Source organism: Sciurus vulgaris (genome assembly GCF_902686455.1).
Source record: "Sciurus vulgaris genome assembly, chromosome: 15".
In the NCBI taxonomy this organism is placed as follows: Eukaryota; Metazoa; Chordata; class Mammalia; order Rodentia; family Sciuridae; genus Sciurus; species Sciurus vulgaris.
Genome location: NC_136476.1, coordinates 56,517,476 through 56,534,723, shown reverse-complemented (window position 1 = coordinate 56,534,723; position 17,248 = coordinate 56,517,476). Strand labels below are relative to the sequence as shown.

General features: G+C 49.0%; 1 protein-coding gene across 1 annotated transcript in view; it reads left to right on the top strand.

Moving 5' to 3' along the window:
• The window catches only part of GABBR2 (gamma-aminobutyric acid type B receptor subunit 2), a 347,122-nt gene extending 333,877 nt beyond the window's left edge, over positions 1-13,245 (top strand). Inside the window, exons 16-19 of the mRNA XM_079112233.1 lie at positions 1,057-1,239; positions 3,828-3,957; positions 8,543-8,660; positions 10,953-13,245. Coding sequence (XP_078968359.1) covers positions 1,057-1,239; positions 3,828-3,957; positions 8,543-8,660; positions 10,953-11,118 — 597 coding nt within the window. The 3' untranslated portion in view covers positions 11,119-13,245. The remainder of the gene's footprint in view (positions 1-1,056; positions 1,240-3,827; positions 3,958-8,542; positions 8,661-10,952) is intronic.
• Positions 13,246-17,248: the final 4,003 nt, after the last annotated feature.

Below are 17,248 nucleotides of genomic sequence, written 5' to 3'. Positions count from 1 at the left end.
TCCTGGCCTGCACTCTGATACTCTCCTTCCTGACAAATATGCTAGATGGTTCTCTGAGCCCAGCTCCCAGAGTGGCCTTCTGCTCTGTCACCTTCAATAACCTCCGTTGCCCTCCTGGCTCCACAACCAAGTTCCCAACGTTGGGTCGACTTTGAGGACTCTCAGGGCTCCTCTGGCCGCCGCTCCCCCCAGAGAACTCCATTCCCATCCAAGCTGCCCCTCCCTTAGGTGCCACTCCCGGCCTCGCTGCAGGTGCAAATGTCCTGTTTTCCCCTGGGTTCCTCCCCCACCGCCCTTCCCCACCCTCCACCCGGTGGGTACACTGGCCTCCGTTACTTCTGGCCTGGAGAAGATTCTGTCCTTCTTCAGCCCAACCCCACACCTCCAGACTGCGAGGTCTGGGGGCCAGAAGCCATGGCTCACTCAGCTCCTCCTTTCCAGTGCTGAGCCCGGAACTAGAGATATTTCTAGAATAAAGGATAAGATCCCAGTCAAGTGGCAACTATTTGTCTTTTATTTTAAAAATAATAAGTCTTCGATACAGCTAAGCCTTGCCCAGACTTCTGTCCTGCAGAGAGTTTAAGATAATAAATATATTTTTAAGATGCTAAAATAATTAAAATTCCTTTGCCAGTGACAAAGCTATTTACCAACCTGCCGGCAAAAATTATGAACATTCTCATGAGCAGGGGCTTCACGCTCCTTGAGGCTTTGTATTCACAACTGTCCCCTCCTCGTGTGATCTTCTCAAGGAGCAAGGCACAGGCAGAGGGAGGCTCAGCTACAGTTAGGCCTGAGGGGCCCTGCGTGGCCCCCACCTGATGTTGGGGACCCTGGTGGAATCAGGGCCAGGAGACCAACTTCTCCTGGCCAGGAAGGAGCCTAAGATCACACCCAAGCAAGGGACAGAGCCTGGCCTGAGCCCAGGGCTCCTGGCTCCCAGCCTGTGTCCTTCCTGGGCCCCCATAGCCTCCAGTCTAGGAGATGCTGGAGGGAGGCAGAGAGTTGGGAAGAAGGAAGCAGACTTCTCTCTTCACGTCCCCACTGTCCCTTCAGCTCATCACTCTGAGAACAAACCCAGATGCAGCCACTCAAAACAGGAGATTCCAGTTCACTCAGAATCAGAGGAAAGAAGACTCCAAAACGTCCACCTCGGTCACCAGCGTGAACCAAGCAAGCACATCCCGCCTGGAGGGCCTGCAGTCTGAAAACCACCGCCTGCGGATGAAGATCACAGAGGTACCGCAGGCCTCTCCCCCAGCCCCTCCCCCAGGCTCCTGCAGGACCTCCCCACCGGCCACGGCCCCTCTGCTGCCCTCAGGGCTGCGGGCACCAGGCTGGCACCATCAGATAGAAGCAGTTGTCAGATCTGACAAGAGCCTGCTGCCCACCCAGCCCAGGTGCTTGGAGTCCAGCAATGCCCGACTGGACTCTGGTATTCAAGACATCCTCAGAAAGAACTCGATTCACAGAGACCTGTGAGCTTCCAGGTCGGCCACCCCTAGAACCACGGCCACATGCCACACAGCAAGAGAAGAGGAGGGGAACAGAGGCGTTTCTGGAGGGAGGCTTTGCTGCTGCAGTCCTCGCCCTCGTCCTGATGGGTCTTTTCTGGTTCTGGAATATTCCAGAGAGGCCATAACCAGATTCCTTTGTGCTCAAACCAAACCTCAGATTCTGGACTAGCTATATAAGGGTGGGGAACCAACTTCCCTCCCCTGCCTCACCCTCCCTCAGGGTCAGGGGTCTGACTGGGCCCACAGTCTGGTCTGCAGGCTGCCAAAGGAAACAGGTTTACTTCTCTCCTGTGTGAGGGTCCTGAGGAGAGAGTCCCCGGTCACCTAAGGGTCCTGAGGAGAGAGTCCCCGGTCACCTGAGGGTCCTGAGGAGAGAGGTCCTGGTCACCTCAGGGTCCTGAGGAGAGAGTCCCCGGTCACCTAAGAGTCCTGAGAAGAGAGTCCCCGGTCACCTGAGGGTCCTGAGGAGAGAGGTCCCGGTCACCTGAGGGTCCTGAGGAGAGAGGTCCCCGTCACCGGAGGGTCCTGAGGAGAGAGGTCCCCGTCACCTGAGGGTCCTGAGGAGAGAGTCCCCGGTTACCTCAGGGTCCTGAGGAGAGAGGTCCCGGTCACCTGAGGGTCCTGAGGAGAGAGGTCCCCGTCACCTGAGGGTCCTGAGGAGAGAGTCCCCGGTTACCTCAGGGTCCTGAGGAGAGAGGTCTCAGTTGGGCAGCTTGGCTCCCCATGGCCCTTGCTGGACCAGGTTCATCTTTTCTGGTTTCCTGACATTCTCCAGGTAAAGCTGGGCAGAAGGCCAGTCCTCTTCTCAGTCTCAGCAATGGGAGCTACAGGAAGTCCATGCAAGCCATTGCTTTAAGCAAGTGACACAAAAATTGCAGACATTTTGTTTCTGCTCCAGTTAGGTTCTGCTCAGGTTAGCCACAGAGGAGGCTGGGAAATGTCAGCTTTCGCTGAACAGTTGAAAACAGGGGAAAAGCGAGATGTAGAATTGCCAGGGTAGAAACAGGATGCCCAGTTAAATTTGAATTTCAGATAAATATCCCATCAAATTTTTGGTATAAGTATATCCCATACAACATTTGGGATATACTTATACTGGGGGAAAAAGATCTTTTGTTATCTGACATTCAACTTTGACTGTATTTTTATTTGCTAGATCCAGCAGCTCCTTGAAGGTCTTACAATAGCCTGCAATAGAGAGTACCCTGAAATCACTGCTTTAGGGTAGGGTCGCCCACCACCAGCTTTCTGTCCCTCAAAGCCCACAACAGATTCTGTGTCAGCAGCCGACTTCTCTATGACTAGTATCTCTGTGCCTTGACATTGCACTTCTGCTCACACCCTCCAGTGAAGAATCCGGGCACTTAGGAAAACCAAGCCACTGTTAAAAGCCCTAAAGTGTAAGGATTTCCCCTGGAATTGAATCACATCAGGTGTCCTGTTACTCCCACCGTTAGACCCTGGCCCTGCCATTGTGAGTCACACAAAACAAGGGATAAGGATATCTCCTTCTCCACGTGAAAATATATTAAACGGTGACTGTGCTCCTGAGTCAGAACAGCACTTCACAGTTTATAAGGTCCCTTCCCTAATGCTGCAGTATGCTGCCAGCTACCCACTCCATCTGCCACTGCCCCCGCCAAAACACACTCCCAGGTCTCTGTGGGCTGAGTTGCCCCAGGACCTGCACCTGATTTTTATGTAACCCGGGCATGACAGGGACCAATCCTGATTAACTCCTCTGGATGAGCCCCTCCTGGTCTGAGCCTCCATAACAGTGTGAGACCCAGAGCTGTTAGCCCTGTATATCTGTCTTCCCCACTGAAGGTCCTGTTAGGTACCCAAAATAATGTTTACAGTAATGTTACTATGGTAACAGATTACCCTTCTTTGGTACCAGGCACTGGACTGGCTAAACTTTCCATGCAGTGTCTCATTTAATCTCCACAAGACCCCATGAGGTAGGTACAAAAGTTGCCCCACACTACAGATAAAGAAATTGAGACTTACAAGCCAGGAAAGGCTCGTAAGGGACCGCCTAGATTTGCCCACGACTGTCAGCTCCACCCCGAGATTCCTCTTTCTGCCCTGCCTGCTGGGCTCGCTCGGCTCCTCCCTCGGCTCCTCCCTGCACAGGACAGATCACTGTCAAGCTCAGGTCCATCAACTCATAGTATCTCCTCGGGCAAGAGTGGCAGAATCTGCACCTCCTCACCAGGATGCAGAGGCCCCGCCCACCTCTTGGCTAGCCTCCTGGGCTGGGCAGGGGGAGAGGGAGGACCGTGACTGAGTTGGAGTATTGTCTTCCAGCTGGACAAAGACTTGGAGGAGGTCACCATGCAGCTGCAGGACACACCAGAAAAGACCACGTACATTAAACAGAACCACTACCAGGAGTTCAACGACATCCTCAATCTTGGGAACTTCACAGAGAGCGCAGGTAAGAGGAGGTGGGACCTGAACTTGAGAACTTGTATTTCAGATGCCAGCCGCCCATCTTCCTCCAAGAGGGCAAGGGACTGGCCTGAAGTCACACACACGCAGCTGGAGCTCCTGCGGCTGTCTCCTGACCACAGTTCAGTGTCTGCTCTGAGCCCTGCCAGCCTGGACGCAGGCTTCTGTTTCCCATCCCTCAGTACCAGGTCTACACGGACACAGTGCTCCCAGGGTACCCGCCTCTTCCCTTTTGTTCCAGCAAACAGTGATGTTTACTTCTCTGAACAACGTTTCATGGTTTCAAATGTGCCTCATGAGTGTTCAAGAAAAGAATAATCAGTAGCCGGGCGCCATGGCGCATGCCTGTAATCCCAGCAACTCGGGAGGCTGAGGCAGGAGGATTGTGAGTTCAAAGCCAGCCTCAGCAAAAGTGAGGCTCTTAGCAACTCAATGAGACCCTGTCTCTAAATAAAATACAAAATAGGGCTAGGAGTATGGCTCCATGGTTGAGTACCCTTGAGTTTAATCCCCAGTACCAAAAGAAAAAAGATTAATGCCCAACCTTTCTAATCACTTGTGAATGTGAGCCACAACACACACTAATTGTGTGTGTGTGTGTGTGTGTGTGTGTGTGTGTGTGTTACTGGGGATCGAATGCAGGGGTGCTTTGCCACTAAGCTACATCCCCAATCCTTTTTTTTTAAATTATTTTATTTTTTATTTTGAGACAGGGTTTCACTAAGTTGCTGAGGCTGGCCTTGGGCTTGAGATCCTCCTTTCTCAGCCTCCCAGATTACAGGCATGTGCCACCATGCCCTGATCACAGACTACTTTTTGCCCACCTCTCAGTATAACTTTAAAAGTTGACTGGTGTGTGGGACCGAGGATGTAGCTCAGTGGTGGTTTGCCTGGCCTGCCTGAAGCCCTGGGCTCAATCCTGAGCATATACACACATACACACACACACACACACACACACACACACACACACACACACACACACAAGACTACCAGTGTAGGTAAGAATGTTTGAAAGTGGGCATTCTCCTGTCTCCTGTGATGTCTGAAAATCAGGCCGGCACTCTCCATGTATTAAGTGTTTAACTTCCTGACCTAGCAGTTCCATAGCACAACAGGAACCTGCCCCTTGGAAACACGTCCCGGGGGCAAAGATGCCAGCACGAGGTGCTCATCACATCATTTGTAGGTGAGAAAGTCTGTAATTAACTTAAAGGCTTATGGTTTGAAGTGGTTCCATTCATTATTATCCAACCAAACGTGGCACACTATGTAACCGTTAATAAGTGAAATGGATCTATCTGTACAGATACGGAAAAATCTCCAAGTGAAAAAAAAAAAAAAAAAAAAAAAAAAAACCAACATCATACATACAAATACAACGGGGGGAGAGAGAGACAATCTGACAATCTGAATATTTTTTGAAAGCACAGGGAGAGGACTGTGGGTATAACTCAGTGATAGAGCACTTGCCTAGCATTCACAAGGCCCTGAGTTCAGTCCCTGGTGCAGAAAGGAAAGATCTAGGAGAATAAATACGAAATTGTTAACAACAGTCGCCTGTGTGGAAAGGAATGGTATTGCAGAGTGGGCAAAAGAGAATCACTTTACATTTTATTTTATATTTTCTGTTGTTTATATTTTTGTCATTACCATAGATTCACAAATTTATTATGAACTTATTTTTAAATTGATATACATATTTTGGTTTTTTCTTCTTATAGAAGTTATAAATATTCTTGTTACAGAAGTAATATTGTAGCCGGGTGTGGTGGTGCACACCTAAAATTGCAGCTACTCAGGAGGCTGATGCAGAAGATTCACAAGTTCAAGGCCAGCCTGGGCAACTTAGCGAGACCCTATCTCAAGAGAGAAAGGGCTGGGTATGTTGCTCAGTGGTCCAGCACCCCTGGGTTCAGTCCCCTATACTGGAGTGGGAGGGAGAAGTAATATAAAATTATTATTACATAAGATGTTGATTGCAAAAATGTTTCATAGAACAATTAAAAGAATAAAAATTATTCCTAATAATTTTAGTATCTTATAAAAGTGAGCATTTCAAATTAGTGGGGGAAAAGTGAATTACTCAGGTAATTTCATTGTGATAAATGGATAACAATCTGGAAAAGAATAAAGGTAGCTCTTTACCTCACACTGAATCCAGATAGATGAAGATTTTAAATATAAAGAACAAAACCATGAAAATGCTGAAAGAAAGGACAGTTTTTGAAGATAACCCCAGGGGAAGATCTTTCTCGGTTTAATACACAACGGAAAACACAAAAGGAAAGGATAATAAATTTATTTTCAGCCAGATGTGGTGGTGCATGTCCGTGGTCCAGCTACTCAGGAGATTGAAGCAGGAGGATTCTTAAACACACAAACTGGAAACCAGCCTGGGCAACATAGTGAGACTCCATCTCAAAATTAATTAATTAATTAATTTAAATAAGTAAACAAATAAAATTTCAAAAACAAAACTAATTTTCACAATGCAAACACATCATAAGTATGTTTCCAAAACAATCAAACAATAGACTAAGCCAAATTTTAACAAACTCATGCACTATAAGGAGAAATTACATGTAATTATACACAAAATATACATGATCATATACTAATTAATAAGAAAAAGACCAATAATCCAAAAGAAAATAAGCAAAAGATCCTTCTCAAAAGAAGTAAAAGTCGTTCAACTCATCAGTACCTTATTTTGCATGTTTCTGTTTAAAAGCATCTCGTTTAATATATATATTTGGTTTTGTGCGTGTGTGTGTGTGTGTGTGTGTGTGTGTGTGTGTGTGTGTGGTACGAGAATTGAATTTAGGCATACTTTACCATTGAACTACATCTCCAGTCCTTTTTTTATTTTTTATTTTGAGACAGGGTCTCACTAAGTTGCTTAGGACCTCACTAAGTTGACGAGGCTGTCCTCGAACTTACTATCCTCCTGCCTCGGCCTCTGAGTTGCTAGGATTACACGTGTGTGCCACATGACATATATACATATATATATGTATGTATGTGTGCATATATTGCTGCCTCATTAACTAGCAGCACTATAACTCATGCCTGATAGAACCTTACCTAATACCTGGATTTTCTCCATATCACACATAGTACCTAGGAACCCTAGACAGTACTTCAGCACTGCATTTGGTGACCATTTTAAACAGCAAAGTCACCAACAGTACAAAAATGCGAAAAATGAGCCCAGTGTGGTGGCACACATCTTTAATCCCAGCAACTCAGGAGGCTGAGGCATGAGGATCCCAAGTTCAAGGTCTGCCTGGGCAACTTAGTGAGACCCTGCCTCAAAATAAAATTTAAAGGGGACCCAAAGGGTTGAGGCTGTAGCTCAGTAGCAGAGTCCCTGCCTAGCATTCGCAACACCCGTTTTTTAGTCCCCAGTATTGCAAAAACAAAAACAAACGAAAATGTGGAAAACGTGACACTAAATAGACCTCAAAAAAGACCCTCATTTATATCATGAGAGCTAGACACTAAGGCAGAACGTCGCCTCAGCTGGGAACGTGAGCATTGGCGACTCAGAATTCCAGACGCTGCGCTCGTCAGCAAGTTACCGCAAAAGCATGGCGGGCGTTGATGGGGGCGCAGATAAATCTGGATGCCTAGATGAGTTTGCAAAGACAGACTCCGTGAGCAACTGAGGACAGCGGCACTCACGGGGGGGGGGGGGGGGGGGGCAGAGTGATATGCCCAGGAGGTCGTCACTACAGCACACACAAGACCCTGCTGCTGCTGTCCCCACCCAGTGAATCCAGATCTCTTGGGTGTGGCTGTTTTCATAGTACTTTAAATGGCCCCGGATGGTTCTGTAGCCAAGAAGGGTAGAGAGGATTCACATCAACCTATTTTGTGGCTCCACCATACTACTTGGAATGGAGGCTCCAGAACTTACATGGTTAATTCATTATTACTGGACAAATTCAGATTAGTTCCAGCATTTGGATAGAAACGATGCTGAGCTAAATATCCTTGAATGCCCATATCCTTATTTCTCTAAGCTAATTCCCAGAAGTAGAAACTCTGAGTAAAAGGTGTGCATTTTTTATGATGTTTGATACTCGTTGGCAGTGCCCCCAAAAGGTTATGTCAATTTATACCCCCACCAGCAATTCACTATTATTCTTTTTAATCTTTGCTAAAATTGTAAAAAATATACAATATAAAATTATCTTAAAAATCCAAGGATTTTTTTGTATGATAAAGGGATGTCATTACATCCCTATGTGCCAATGAAATAGTCTTAATATCAGAACTCTCATTTCCAAGTTATCTTGTATCAGTCCACTTAATTTCCCCCACTTTTCTTGGAGAAAAAGAGAGTAGAGGCAGGTCACACGTGGCTGCCATGCCCCGGCAAGAGGAGGCTTCTTGGCTCACCGCCTTGGTCTCTGAAGACCGGCTGCACAAACCCTGGTCCAGAGATGGCAGAGTGAGGGTGGACATTTTACACTGATTCTTCTCTTAGCATCCTAAAGGTTGCATTATGATTTTTAGAAACTAACTTACCAGAACTTGTTGTGATGTTGTTGTTTTGCATTCAGATGGGGGAAAGAGCATTTTGAAAAATCACCTCGATCAAAATCCCCAGCTCCAGTGGAACCCAACAGAGTCCTCCCGAACATGCAAAGATCCCATAGAAGATATCAACTCCCCAGAACAGTGAGTACCTTCTCCCTGAGAATTATAGGAAGAGTGTGTCTCCCCTGTACAACCGTTTATGATTGGCACGGTCTTTCACACCCATGATATTATTTGAACTTCACATCCAGTCCATAATGCAGGTCAAATTACAATGCTCCTTTTACAGATGAGAAAACTAATATCCAAAAAAGGGAGCTGATTTGTCCAAGCTCACCCAGTAACTAAGCACAGGAGGTAGATGACTCAGGCCTGTCCAACATCAAATCTTAGGATCTCCCCTTAGCCCAATACCTTTGTGAAATGTAAAATGTACCCCTGCTAAATCATTTACTTCAAGATTCACTGAAATCTGTTTATTATACATCAGACATAGGCAATGGGGACACAGCAATGAAGAAAACAAACAAAAATCCCTCCCTTCCACAGTTTCCATATCTTCTAGGGCTTCCGTGCCACCTGACAGAATAATGACTTAATAGAAACACAGACCCCAGGGCGGAGAGTGAAGCTCAGTGGTGGAACACTTAACTAGTATGTGTAAGACCCTGGGTTCAATCCCCAGCACCACATAAAAAAATAATAAAATACTAAAAAGCATGGTATGTTAAATGATAAGTGCTTTGAAGAAAAATAAAGCAGGAAAGGAGGCTAAGAAATGCCACCTAAAATGTTCAGAGAAAACTCAATGAGAAGATGACATCTAAGCCAACACCCAAACACCTCAGTTAACTGCGTTCCCACTGGCAATTTTAGTTCTTTCCAGATTCTTCCAGATTGGAAGCAGGGGTTAGACAGGTAAACTCTGAAACCTGGCCCTGGGAAATAACAAGCAGAGAGCAGCCAGCCAAAGCAGCCGAGTCACCAGCTCTATGGTGACTGTCCACCCACTTAGCCCCAAGACTGGCCGGCTCGCAGGCCACAACAGTTGGCAGCAATCAGTGACTTTTGTCAGCAGCTTCCCCATCCCTTGCCTCCACGGAAGGGTCACAACTGGAGGCTAAGGCGAGTCCCCCATAGGCCCCCGGGACTGTCCCAGCGTTGAGTCTCAGCAAGGAGGTGTTGAATAGTCACAGCCACGCACTATACCCCATCTTGCCTAGGCAGGTAGCCTTTCCCTGGACGCTGGGACAGAGCACCTTCCTCCCAGGCCCAGGTTTATTCTCCATCACCCCTTCCTTCCTTCCTGGACTCTGCCAGCGCCATCTTGCCCTAGGGATGGCTCGTGGCTGACGGGACACTTGCTGCACTTGCCTTTCGGAAGGGAATCTCCAGCACTCGCCTCCCCTGCATACCTGTGAGGTGTCTCTTGGGCAGTCTTTCCGGGCAGCAGGTCCTTGGGGAGTGAGGACAGCGCTCCATCTGTACCCATCCATCTCAGAACCCACCGTGTCCTAGATAGATTGTGGAGCACGCTCTGTGGGATGAGACCGCCCGAATCGATGGCCTCTGCCACAGGCCATGTGGAGGCATCGAAGCAGCAAGGTCCTGGCTCCCCCAGGTCTGCCAGGCAGCTTAGGGACACTCTGTACCTTTCTCTCCTCTTCATCATGAGACCAGCAATACTGCTTTTGTCTACTGAGTTTTTGTCAAGATCTGGTTTGTTTCATTTCCTTTTTGTTTGCACCCGAGTGGCCAGGCTCTGGGGACACAAGGAGGCACTAGAAGCCAGTCCCTTCCCTTAGGGAAAGCAGTGTGTCCTGTAATCAATGGAGAATTGCATAAAAATGCAGCTGAGCAGACAGGGGAGCATCACCTGGGCACATTCCCCCAAAGCAGCCTTTCCAACAATTAAGACTAAGGGCCCAACGGTGCGAAGGGGTTCAGAGGCAGCTCCCGCTTCCTTGGTGCCCCTCTGAGGGTATACGCAAGGCCCTCCTGGACTCAGCCCCACCTCCTGCCCTTTCTGGCTTCTTTTTTTGATATTTACAAAGGAGTCCTGGGGGCTTCAAGGAAGATGGGAAGAAGAGTTTCTTGGAGAGAGATCTGAGGGAGCCCCTTGAGGGGGGTAGGAGGTTATTCTGCCCTGACAATTACAGTATCACCAAACCCTGGTCCAGAGGCTCAAGAAGACTGCATCTTCCCTGCTCACTCTAGTCTCCCTGGTTGTTCCTACATATTCCCAGGGCAACAGAGGCACCACCGGCTTTCATTTAATACCTGCTAGAAGGCTGAATGACTAGATGACAAATCTTGGATTCAGAGAAAAAGAGACTCCTCTCATCAGCTTTTATTAGCCAAAGTGAGTCCAGAGAACTCTCTGGAGAGCAGCCAGACAGCCTTCGCTAACGCCCCTCCTCTCTTCCCTTCCAGCATCCAGCGCCGGCTGTCCCTCCAGCTCCCCATCCTCCACCACGCCTACCTCCCGTCCATCGGAGGCGTGGACGCCAGCTGTGTCAGCCCCTGCGTCAGCCCCACCGCCAGCCCCCGTCACAGACACGTGCCACCCTCCTTCCGAGTCATGGTCTCGGGCCTGTAAGGGTGGGAGGCCTGGTCTGGGGCCTCCCCTGACAGCTCCACGCCGGGCAGAGGCGTCTGCCACAGGCACACTGTGGGCTCTGGCCGTGGCAGAGCGGGGCACCACGGCCGCCTCTCGGGACTGCGCAGCTAGCCCTCAAGTGGACGGGACGGGGGTTGTGTGGCACCTGACCTCGAGCCTTATTTGTGAAGTTCTTGTTCTTTCACAAAGAAGAGGAATGGAAATGACTTCTTCCATAATGTCTACAAACAAGGAGGAGCTGGGATGTTTGAAACTTGCAAAAAAATAATAATAATAATTCTAGACAAGGAGAGAGGCCTAGAACTCCAGCTAGACTCAGCAAGTGGCCCTGAGCAGCCTCCGTAAGAGGCCAGGGCTTCTGGAGAAATCGCCTCTGTACTCTGCACACACATCGCCCTCTGTGGCCCCCACCAGCCCTTCTCCACTCTAGTGGGGGAGAAGGTGAGCAGGGCCACCAGGTCCCCAGCGGCCAACCCAGCCCACCTCAGCTTCCCTGGCGCAGGGAGTCCATGGGAAGGGCAGACAGGCACGGCCCTGGGGCTGGGGAACCTGAGCAGGTGGACTCACGTGCTCCCTGGGAGGTCTCTGTCACTGGATGAGATGTTTGTTACTCTGATAAATGCCACACATTAACACAATAACACCCGTCCGGGGACGTGGGGATTTAGGGCACATCACTGCAGACACGCTCTGCAGCCTCACCCACAGTGTGTCGAGCACCCCCCATGTTGGCCATGTCCTTGTGTTCATATCAAGTGTTCCCGGAAATAAGGGGGACCACCCGAGCTAACCATGGAATGTCTGTTCCCAGCAAACACGATCAAGAAAGATGTGCACTTTAACCTCTCCCATCGGGGCCCAAGGGCTGGCTGGGATTTTTTTTTTTTTTTTTTCACTGACTTTGTTTCTGACCAAAGTGAATCGAGGGCATTCTGCTAAAAGACATCCCTGGTGTCAGGGAGGGGAGAGTTGCTGGCTGAGGGCTTCCCTTGGCTTCCAGAAGGTAGCCTTCCATCCAGACAAGCCAGTGAGCTCTCTCCCCTTGGTGATCACTGGGGACAATCGGTCAGCAGACTGATTCCCATTCATAAGATCATTCTTCCCTTTTAATTGAACCCCAAAGAGCACTGGCCTGGGAGTCAGGCAGACCTGGGTTAAGTCCTCAGTCCCCTCTGACTCCCTGTGTGACCTTGGGCAAGTCACTAGTGTCTCTCTGAGCCTCAGTTTCCCCTCTGTAACAGGTTGGGGTTGAAATAACACCCGTCCTGCCTACCTCACAGGGTCACTCTGAGGATCGACACCCGATCTCATTCAGGAAAGCTTTGTCCCAAACAGTAAGCAGCCCTGACCCGTGAGGTATCAGTGTGACTATGACCTTCAGCCCTCACTACAGCCAGGGTGCGGCCCAGAGAAGCTTCCAGCACAGCCCTCTGCCAGAAACAAGCTGGCTGGAGGGAGGCTCCCAACGATTTTTCTGACATTCCTAGACAGGTTCATTCTTTGCTAAAGAAAGGCCTGAATGACAATGTCCAGGACGTCTGCACATCCGAGCGGAGCGGTTCGCTCAATCCCTAAAGAATCCTAATGGCAGCTTCAACAGGCAGGCAATAATCTCTTCCCAGATCCACTGCAGTCAGGAACACACTGTTGTCACCACCAGGCTGTGATGAAAGGGCCCACGGGAATCACCATCGCCAACGTTTCCAACACCCTAGTTCACGTAGCACAGCTTTCCCCTCCCCTCCCTCAACGAGAGGTTACGGAGGTACTGTAGCTTTTAGGGGGAAAAAAAAAAAAGTACACACACCACAGGTCGAGTTGAAGTCATTCTCTGTTTAGGCACTAAAAACCGTGTTGTCACTCTGTGTATTACCAGTATTCACTTGCTTTCTTGATTTCACCAAAACCAAATTTAATTTAAAGATCACATTAATTTTTCAAAGGGAAAGAGACACTTAATTGTACATAATGTATACACACACACACACACACACACACACATGCACGCGCGCGCACACACACATACACACACATACCTGTAGAAATATTATTCCAGCATAGCAGGAAAAAAAACAAACTGAAGTATTGGACTGCCGGAGGTGAGCGTGCGTCTGTACACCTTTGTGACTCCCAAACGTGCTCTGTCTTCTAGGTTAACCCACAAAGTACATTCTCTTGTCTTACTGATCCTGTAGGTTCACCCATCTTGTTTTTTAATTTCCCCGCGAATAACAAGACACACAGAAGTGACTAGCTACTTAATGGTTCTGTTCTTTTATATGCAGCAAACACACCGTTCCATTTCCGAAGAGGCTTCGGCCTGAAGGCATTTTCCAATGATGTTTAGTGCACAAATGCTTTAAATTAGACTGGAACTGCCAGAATCAAATGTAAATGAGGAATTTCTCGTACCCCTACTGCATGGTATCGATTTTTAATAAATTGTTGCAAATTTGTTTTTATGAATAAAAGAAAAAAAAAAAAAAAAAAAAAGTCTTGAATGCCTCCTCTTCCCAAAATGGAGGTCAACTGGGGCCACATTCCTCTGCTGAGAAACTCAGGGGCTGAGACACTCAGTCTGGGGTTGCCTGATCAGCATTATTCCTGCCTTCTGCTGAGAATAACATGCCCTACGGCCATGCAAGTCCAGCTTCTGCCTGACCCAAGGGTGGAAAACTGGCTCAGCTGGACAATAACTCCCTTCCCCAGGAGTCCTCCCTGTAGAGGGGAAATGGAGCCAACAGAGAGAAACGGGAACAAGAGCTGGGTCCTGATGGGTCCCTCGTTAGCTGCTCCCACAGGCCAGGAGCACCCCGGGCCTTTTCCTGCTCGGCTGGTCAGGCCTTCCTCGGATACTCTTTTCTTGCAGTTAATTCGAACTAAGTTCCTATTACTGGCAGCCAAAAGGTTCCTGACCAACATGGACAAGTCACTGACTCCCCAGCCTCAGCTCCCTCTCCAGGCCTTCCTGGCCTGTCAAGATTTTGCACATTGCTCCTCCCCAGCCTCATGGCCGCCCCCTCCTTGCGCCCCAGGGGCCTTCTAAAGGCTATTTGCCCTTCCTGCATTGTGCTGGGCCCTCAGCTGGCAACTCCTTCTCATCTTCCTAGTTCCCCCAACAGGAAATCCTCTCTTCCTCTTTTCTGAGCTGAGGACTCTGCCCTCTCTCATGGCATTGAGTATATGCTCATGCTGCCCCCTCCCCACCTGCACCATGAGCTCCCAGAGGATAGGAGTCTTCTCTGCTTCCTTGATGTTCTACTGAGCACGGCTCAAAACAGGCTTCAATGAGACCTGGCAGAATTGAACATTTTGGCCAAGTTGTGTCTAGATTGGTTGCTGGGATTGGAAGACAGAGCAAGGGTAGAGGAGGCCAAAGCAGGCTGGAGAGGTCTGAGGCAACGGGACAGGTGTGGGCCTCAGAAATGAGGAGGCTGGATTCAGACTTCTCAGGAGAGCTACCCCCAGGTCAGAGCTTTGAAGTGCACAGGATCCTCTATCAGCATCTGCCAAGGAGCAGCCCTCCTGAATCCTGGCCAGAGAGAGCCCTGCCGAATGCTTGCCACTCCACACTACCTCTCATACCATCCTCCTGCATGACACAGGATGTTCAAGGATGGCAGAGGTGTTCAACATGGAAGACAGATTCTCCCAAGGCCACCTAATAAGCCCATGGCAAAGAGGAATGATCAAGAATCCTGATGCGTCTTCCTTTTCTATCTGGCCTAAACTCACAGAAATTAGAGGTAAGGATTGTAGAAACCATCTTAACCAACTCTTCATTGTATAGGTGGGGAAACTGAGGCCCACTTGCTGGAAACAAAGCCAACGAGAAGGTCACAAGAGGTCAGGCAGGAAACCTAGTTGTCCTGGCTTTGAGACTCGTTCTTTTCTCCTGAGCCCACTTCCTCACACTTGACCCGGAACCACAGTAGGACAACAGCGGCGGAGACCTACACCTTGGAGTCACTTCTCAGGGGCTCCGACTCTCACTTAATGTGGAGTCCACGGATGGAAACGTTTCCTCTGAGCACCTCTGAAAGGAGGGATGTCCAACGCCCTGAAGAGAACCCTCCTGATCGTCATCACTCGAGACCTTCATGCCCTGCTTGTTCTTGAGGAGCAGGGTCTGTGTGAACGGAAGCCTGGGGGAAAGGCCCAGAGCGCAGTGTTGCACTTCAGACTTCGTTTTTTTTAAATAAACACTTTTTTTGTCTTCCTTTTGTTATGACCAGTTCATTTCTGAAGTAAAAATATAATAAAAATTCTTTCCCAGCCTCAAAGAAAGATATTCTGGAGTTGAAGCCATTTGAAAAGCGCTACCTGGAGGTCTCCTCACCCTAGATCATAGTGACAACACTGGGGTCCTCTGAGGGAGGACGGGAGAAAGTTTCTGGAAGCAGACAGCCAGGACCTGACTTTCTAAGGGGTCCTGTCCCCAGCAGTTTCCTCTCCACAAGGATCTTCCTGAGATCAGCTTTCAAGGCCTGAAGCCAAGGACGGGGAGAGGAGGTGATGCTGGATAGACCATAAAGACAGACTGGCAGCCACTGGCAGTTCTGCTTCCCTGGCCCCCTTTCTGCCCTCTGAAGTCACAGCCCAGGTTTTGGTGGAAGGGTGGGAGGGAATCCGGAACCCTGCCCTTGTTCCCACCCTGGACATAGAGATTGGTTCAGGCATATGTTCATTACCCAAGTCCAGCCAATCAGAGCTCTTCCCAGGGTTTCTGCCTGCTGTTTTCAGGAGATTTTAAATCTTTTCTCCACCTGAGGAGAAAATGGGAAGGTTGAAACTGGGCTCTGATCCCCTCCTTTGGGCTCAAGGACTGGCAACACCTAAAGAGGCATCTGTCTGGAGTGTTTCTGTTTAGAGCAACTAAGTCCCCTTTTCTGCTTACACAGAGAAGGGTTTCTGTCCCGTAGGACCAAAAGAAATCTGTGGGAGCGGGGGTCTTCACATGAGGGTCTCATCGTGGTCCATAACTTTGGAGACTTCTACTTGGGGCCTGCCTGAAGATGACAATCCACTGCCTGGTTCCTCCAGGTCCTGCTGGTAGTCATCCCAAGCCCCCAGTGAGGCCCCTGCACTTCACCAGGGGCTGCGAGGCTGATGATGGCGTGTGATAAGCACACAGCCCAGACTAGGGGGTCGGGGCATGCTTCCCGGGGACCTAACCTCTGAACAAGAACACGCCACCTGTACAGTCATTTTAAAGTACCCATGATTGGCTTGATGCTCTGCCATCACTGTTTTAGAATTCTTTGTGACGTTTGAACAGAGTGCATAGCATTTTAATTTTGTGTGGGGATCCATAACCATCCTGTTCCTAGACCTGAAGATGAGTAGGAGCTACTAGCCAGCAAAAGAGAGGGAAAAAGCAAGGCATGGAGAGGGAACTGGCAGTCCTGCTCTGTGGGATGTATGTGCCTGCTGAGGTTGGTATGGCTGCCTCCGAGGACAACCAGGCTGCTGTGTTGATTATTTCTCCTGGAGTTCATGAGGCCTCAGATTTCTGGATGATAAGACAGCACACATCCTCTCTGTGTGCAAGGACATGGGTCTTATCTCCAAACTGTAAGTCCTGAGCCTGGATTTCTACTCCTTCACTTACCTAGCTGTGTGGTTTTGCACGAGTTACTAAACCTCTCTGAGTTTCTGGTCCTGCATCTGTAAAATAGACATAATACCTCACCCAGGGTTGTTCTGATGGTCAACGGGGCTCATGTAAGTAAAAGTGCTTTCTAAACACTGTGCTGTTCCCAGACAAGAGGAATGGAAGTAAAGTGAATCACTCTGGGAAGCACAGTGGGGCAGGCAAGGCCACCCAGCGCCCTGATAGCAGAATGTGTCCTAGGAGGAATTCAGCCAGAGCATTGTGGCATGCTCCCTGGGGGGCAAGGTGAGAGGGATGGAAAGACAGTTCTGTTAGAAACAGCTAGAAATTTGGGGGTAGAAAAGTGAGGGAGGAGGGGACAATGGTCAAGTGATGGCATCATAGCCACAAGACTGTGAGGAATAGGGACGTCAAGCAGTTGAACGGAAGTCACTTGTGTTGCCAGGAAGTGAGCCCTCTCCCTCTTCATTTCACTCCCTCAGCAAAACGTCCCTA